The following is a 6,257-nucleotide window of genomic DNA, read 5'->3' on the forward strand; positions in this document are numbered from 1 at the left end:
CCTTCTGTCCCCTATCTCCCCCTGTGGCCCCTCCAATGGCCCCATCTCCCCCCATGTTCATGTGCCCCCAAGTCCCCCTTGTCCTCCATGTCCCCCCATGTCCTCCCATCTCTCCTCATCTCCCCCCTGTCCTCCCCTATGTCCCCCCTCAATGTCCCCATCTCCCCTATCTCCCCCTGCCACCCCATGGCCCACCACCCCTATATCTCCATGTCCCCCCATCCCTCCCTGTCCCACCACCTCTTCCCAACATCTCCATCTCCCCCCCGTCCCCTCATGTCCCCCCCATCTCATGTCCCCTTGTCCCTCCCATATCCCCATCTCTCCCCCCATCTCCCCACAGCAGCTCTTTCACTCAGCCCCAGTTTCTTCCCTTTATTGATGTCAAAACCCCACCCCACCCCCCAAACTTTAAGGCTTTGGTGATTCCCGACCCAATCTCGACCCCCACAGGGACCTGATCCTGCCCCACAGGAGGATGCTCAGCCCCCATAGGGGCCTGATCCTGCCCCATAGGAGGATGCTCAACCCCTATAGGGGCCTGATCCTGCCCCAGGGTGGAACCAGGACCATCTTAGGGGCCTGATCCTGCCCCACAGGAGTATCCTCAACCCCCTAGGAAGATGCTTAACCCCTTAAGGGCCTGATCCTGCCCCACAGAGGGACCCAGCACCCCGTCTAGGGCCCGATCCTGCCCTCTCACGCCCTGAGCAGTACCAGCCTCCCCGTCTGCACCAAATCGACACCGTAAGCCACCAGGTTGATGGCGGTGAGCAGTGCCACCAGCACCTTGCGGTCCCAAGGACACGTCGGGCCGCATCCTGACGGGCGTCTGGGTTGTCCTCTCATCTCCTGACGGAAGGCGTAAAGCGGCCAAAGGACGACGGCAGCTCCGTACGCCACCACGCCCAGAGCAGCGTAAACGCCCAGCGCTCGCCTCGTGCTGGCTGGATCCTGCATCCACCCGCACCAGCCCCAGCCCCCCAAGCACCCTCCGACCAGCAGCACCCCCAAAGCAAAGGAGACGCAATAAATGCCTAAACACCAGCGCCAAGCCTCGGGGCCGGATCCTGCGCCCAGCTCGGCGGCCAAGCCGAGGAGGAGGAGGGCGACAAAGGTCTCGGCTACCTTGAGGAGCCCGGATGGTGTGGCCAGATATGGGGCAGTTTGCCCGGGTTTGGCTCGGTCGCGCAGGACCTCAGCGGCATACAGGAGGGCGGCGAGGCAGGATGCGGCCGTGGCGGTGGCGCGAAGGGCACGAGGCCGTTCGTTGGTATCCCTCGTGTCCCTCAAATGGCCCAAAGACCAGATGACCGCAGCAGAGGCGCAAGCCAAGGCGGCAGCGGTGGCGTGGACCAAGGGGAAATCGCGTCGGGACGGCAAGCGGTTGGCGGCTTCGGCGGCGAGGAAGAGGAGGGTGATGGCGAAGGAGATGGCCCAAGCGGCCACGCAACCGTCGCCTTCACCAGAAAGCCACGGGCCGGCGGCCGACGCCGTGCTGAACGCCAGGCAGCAGCTCAGCGCCTGCGCCCAGCGCAGAGGAGATGGCAGTCGGCACGGAGAGGCCATGGGGCTGCTGTGGGGAGGGAAAAGAGGGGGTGATGGGGGGAGAAATAGGGGGAAGGAGGTGAAATTGGGGAGAAAAGGGGGAGAAATGGGGGAGAAAAGAGGGGCTGGGGGGAGAAATGGGGGTTTGGGGGGAAATGGGGGAGAAAAGGGGGAGAAAATGGGGAGAAAAGGGGGGAAGGGGGTTTGGGGGGGAGAAATGGTGGTTTGGGGGGAAATGAGGGAGAAAAGGGGGAGAAATGGGGCAGAAAAGGGGGGAAGGGGGTTTGGGGGGGAGAAATGGGGGTTTGGGGGGAAATGGGGGAGAAAAGGGGGAGAAATGGGGCAGAAAAGGGGGGAAGGGGGTTTGGGGGGGAGAAATGGTGGTTTGGGGGGAAATGAGGGAGAAAAGGGGGGTTGTGGGGAGAAATGGGAGTTTGGGGGAAATGGAGGGGAAGGGGGGTTGGGGGTGGAAAAAGGGGAGAAATAGGGGGTTTTGGGGGGGAGAAAAGGAGGGGAAAAGAGGGAGAAATAGGGGAGAAAGGGGTCAGCAGTGAAAAGGGGGGAGAAAACAAGGTTTGGGAGGGGAAATAGGGGTTTGGGGGTGATGGGGGTTTTGGGAGCAAGAAGAGGGGGTGCAAGGGTGGGGCTCGGGGAGACAAGGGGGGTGGGGTGCAAGGAGCGAGCACAGGGGAACACACGTGTGCAAGGCATGTGATGGGGGACACCCCCCCCGGAATCAAGGAGTGGGGCAGGGGTTTGGGGGGAACCCTGGAGTTTAGGGGGGTCCCTCAGGTTTTGGGGGGGGTCCCAGGGAGTTGGGGGGGGGGCACGAGGGTTTGGGAGGGGCACAGAGGTTTGGGGGGAGTCACAGGGAGTTGGGGGGGCACAGGGGTTTGGGGGTTCCCTGGGATTTGGGGGCATCTCAGAGGGTTTTGGGGGGGTCCTTAGGGTCTGGAGGTTTGGGGGTCCTTGAGGTTTGGGGGGGCAGGCGGGTTTTGAGGGAATCCCTGGGGTTTGGGGGGGGGGGCACAGGGAGTTGAGGGGGTAAGGGGGGTGGGGAGGGTGTCTCTGGGAGTCGGGGGAGTCCCTGAAATTTGGGGGGGGGCACAGGGGTTTTGGGGTGTCCCAAGGTTTAGGGGGGGCAGAAGGGTTTTGAGGGGCTCCCAGGGCTTTGGGGGGAGGCTGGGGTTTGGGGGGAAGCAAGGGGTTTGGGGGGTTCCTGAGGTTTGGCCGGGGGCACAGGGGTTTGGAGGGGTTCCCTGGGTGTTGGGGGGGTCCCAGGGGGTTTTGGGGGGGCAGAGGTTGTTTTAGGGGGTGTCTGGGGTTTGAGAGGGTCCCTAGGTTATGGGGGGGCACCAAGGAGTTTGGGGGGGGGTTCCTGGGGTTTGAGTGCGGAGACAGGAAGTTGGGAGGGTCTCTCCTAGGGATTTGGGGGGGTCCCAGGGATTTTGGGGGGGGTAAAGGCTTTGGGGGAGGGGTCTCTGGGAGTTGGGGATGGTCCCTGGAGTTTGGGGAGGGGGGGGCCAGGAATTTGGGGGGGGGGTCCCCTGGCTTTGTTGGGGGGGGGTCCCTGTTCCCGGTGGGGGGCGAGGGGGCGCTCAGGGGATGCCCATATAAGGCACTAGAGAATCCACTTCCCCCCCCCGCCCCCCCCACATCCTGCCAAGGGGTGGGGGGGGTTCGCCCCGCCCCCACCCGGGCGCGGCCCCATTGCGGGGGTGAAAATCCCCAGAGTCCTAAATCCCCCCCCCCCCAACTCACCCGAACCGGTTCGGGTCTCGGTTTGGGTCCTTTTGGGTCCCTTTGGACGGATTCAAGTATCGGTTTTGGTCCCTTTTGGGTCTCTTTATGGTTTGAGTCCTGGTTTGGGTCTTTCTGGACCGGTTTGGGTCCTGGTTTGGGTCCCTTTGGAATTCAGGTCCCGGTTTGGTTCAGTTTGGGTCCTTTGGGACCAGTTCAGGTCCTGGTTTGGGTCCCTTTAGGTCTCTTTGGGGTTCAGGTCCTGGTTAGGGTTCTTCTGGACAGGTTCGGGTCTGTTTGGGTCCTTCTAGACGGTTTTGGATCTCTTTGGCTCCTTCTGGACGGGTTCGGGTCCTGGTTTGGGTGGATTTGCGTCTTTTTGGCTCCTTCTGGACAGGTTCAGATCCCAATTTGGGTCTTTCTAAACGGGTTCAATTCCCTCTGGGTGGGTTTGGGTGTTCCTGGAAGGATTCGAATCCCAGTTTGGATCACTTTGGATCTTTCTGGACAGGTTTGGGTCTTTTTGGCTCCTCTGGATGGGTTCAGATCCCGATTTGGGTCAGTTTGGCTCCTTCTGGATGGGTTCAGATCCCGATTTGGGTCAGTTTGGCTCCTTCTGGACGAGTTCGGGTCCCGCTTTGGGTCTGCTCAGGCGACTTTGGGTCCCTTCAGGTGTTTCGGGAGTTCGGATCCCTTCGGGCGGGTTCGGGTCTTTCCGGCCACGCTCGGGTCTCGGTTCGGGTCCCTTCGGTTGTTTCGGGGGCTCGGGTCCCGGTTCGGGTGTTTCCGGACGTGTTCGGGTCCCGGTTCGGATCCCTTCGGGTCTTTCCGGCCGCGGTCGGGTCGCGGTTCGGGGGTTTCCGGACGGGTTCAGGTCCCGGTTCGGGTCCCCTCGGGCGGGTTCGTGTCTCTCCGGCCGCGCTCGGGTACCCCCGGGGCGTTGGTTGGGGCGGGGGGGGGGGGCGGGGCCGGTGGCGTGACGTCCGGGGGTCCCGGGATGACGTCAGGGGATTCCCGGGGGGGGGCTATGGGGCGCTATGGGGTCTATGGGGGAGCTACGGGGTTCTATGGGGGTTCTATGGGGGGCTATGGAGAGGGGGGCCAAGGGGCAGGCTATGGGGGGGCTATGGGGCGCTATAGGGGCTATGGGTGGGGTACGGGGAGCTATGGGGTGCCATGGGGGCTACCGGGCGCTATGGGGGGGGCTATGGGGCGCTATAGGGGGGCTACAGCGGGTTCTGTGGAGGGCTATGGAGAGTTGTGGGGGCTATAGGGCGCTATGGGGCAGGCTGCGGGGGGGACTATGGGGTCTATGGGGCGCTATAGGGTCTATGGGGGGCTATAGGGTCTATGGGGAGCTACGGAGGGTTGTGGGGGCTATAGGGCGCTATGGGGCAGGCTATGGGGGGGGCTATGGGGCGCTATGGGGGGGGCTATGGGGCGCTATGGGGCGCTATAGGGCGGCTCTGCCCCCCCCCCCCCCCCCGCCCCTCCTCGCTTCCGGCACGTTTTGAGTGACTTTGGGCTGTTTTGGGCAGTTTGGCGTTGCTGAGGGCAACCGAGCCCAAATATTTGGTTGCCACAGCAACCGGGGGGGGGGGGCCGGGGGGGGCAACGCCCTCGCGGCTCAGGACCTGGGGGGGTGCAGCCCCATAAGTGCCCCCTCCAGCCCCATAAATGCCCCCTCCAGCCCCATAAGTGCCCCTCAGCCCCATAAGTGTCTCCCCAAGTTCACCCAAGCCCCATAAGAGCCCACCCCAACCCCGTAAGTTCCCCCACCAGCCCCATAAGTGCCCCCCCGGTCCCATAAGTGCCCCCCCAAGTTCACCCCAACCCCATAAGTTCCCCCACCATCCCCATAAGTGCCCCCCCGGTCCCATAAGTGCCCCCCCAAGTTCACCCCAGCCCCATAAGTGCCCCCCACCTGGTGCAGCGCCCTCTCTCGCAGCTCGCTGTGGGTCAGAGGTCTCCCCTCCTCATCATCCTCCTGCCCCACAGCGGAGGTCTCCCTGGGGGGCGAGGCACTTATGGGGCAGGGTTTGTGGGGGGCACTTATGGGGAAGAAGGGGCACTTATGGGGCTGGAGGGCAGGTGGGGGACACTTATGGGGTAGAAGGAGCACTTATGGGGTTGGAGCGCACGAGGGAGGCACTTATAGGGCAGAAGGAGCACTTATGGGGGGCTGGAGGGCACGAGGGGGGCACTTATGGGGCAGAAAGAGCACTTATGGGGGGCTGGAGGGCACGAGAGGGGCACTTATGGGGCTGTCCCCCAAGTGCCCCGGACTCACCTGGGGCTGGGGGGCCGCGGGGGGGGTGGGCGGCGCAAGGGGGGCTCCTTCTGGGGGGGCAAAAAGGGAGGAGGGCAATAGAGACCCCCAAGTGCTCCCCCAGACCCCCAAATTACCCCTTGGGGACCTCCAATTGCCCCCTCCAGAGACCAACAACCCCCTCAATTGCCCTTCCAGACCCACAAATGCCCCCCTGCACCCCCAAATTAACCCCTAGGGACCCCCATTTGTCCCTCCAGCCCCCCCCCCAATTACCCCCTAGAGCCCCTCCAAACCTCTCAATTGCCCCCGTTTCCCCCCAGTTCCCCCTCAGCCTCCCAACTGCCTCCCACACCCCAAATTACACCCCTCCAGCCCCTCAATTGCCCCCCCCCGACCCCCAAGTGCCCCCCCCCCCAAATTACTCCCTAGGGACCCCCATTTGCACCCCCCCAGCCCACAAATTGCCCCCTCAGACCCCAATTACCTCCCTGGACCGCCCAAACCCCTCAATTGCCCCCCAGTTCAACCCCAGCACCCCAACTGCCCCCCCCACTCCCCAATTTGCCCCCCCGATCCAAATTACCTTCCAAAACCCCTCAACTGCCCCCCTTGCACCCCAATTATCCCCCTAAATTACCCCCCTAGGGACCCCCAATTGCCCCCCCCTCACCGCGGTTTGGGGGCGCTCCGCCCCCAG

At 63.6% G+C, this 6,257-nt stretch overlaps 1 protein-coding gene across 1 annotated transcript; it reads right to left on the reverse strand.

The window, feature by feature from the left end:
- Positions 1–381: 381 nt before the first annotated feature.
- Positions 382–3,406, reverse strand: MYADM (myeloid associated differentiation marker). The gene is made up of 2 exons (XM_054052422.1): positions 3,310–3,406; positions 382–1,576 (listed from the first exon to the last, which is right to left on the reverse strand). The coding sequence occupies exon 2, from the start codon at positions 1,567–1,569 to the stop codon at positions 700–702; it is 870 nt and encodes a 289-aa protein (XP_053908397.1). The 5' UTR covers positions 1,570–1,576; positions 3,310–3,406; the 3' UTR covers positions 382–699.
- Between the last annotated feature and the right edge of the window lie 2,851 nt (positions 3,407–6,257).

This window comes from Cuculus canorus, chromosome 33 (genome assembly GCF_017976375.1).
Source record: "Cuculus canorus isolate bCucCan1 chromosome 33, bCucCan1.pri, whole genome shotgun sequence".
Taxonomy (NCBI): Eukaryota; Metazoa; Chordata; class Aves; order Cuculiformes; family Cuculidae; genus Cuculus; species Cuculus canorus.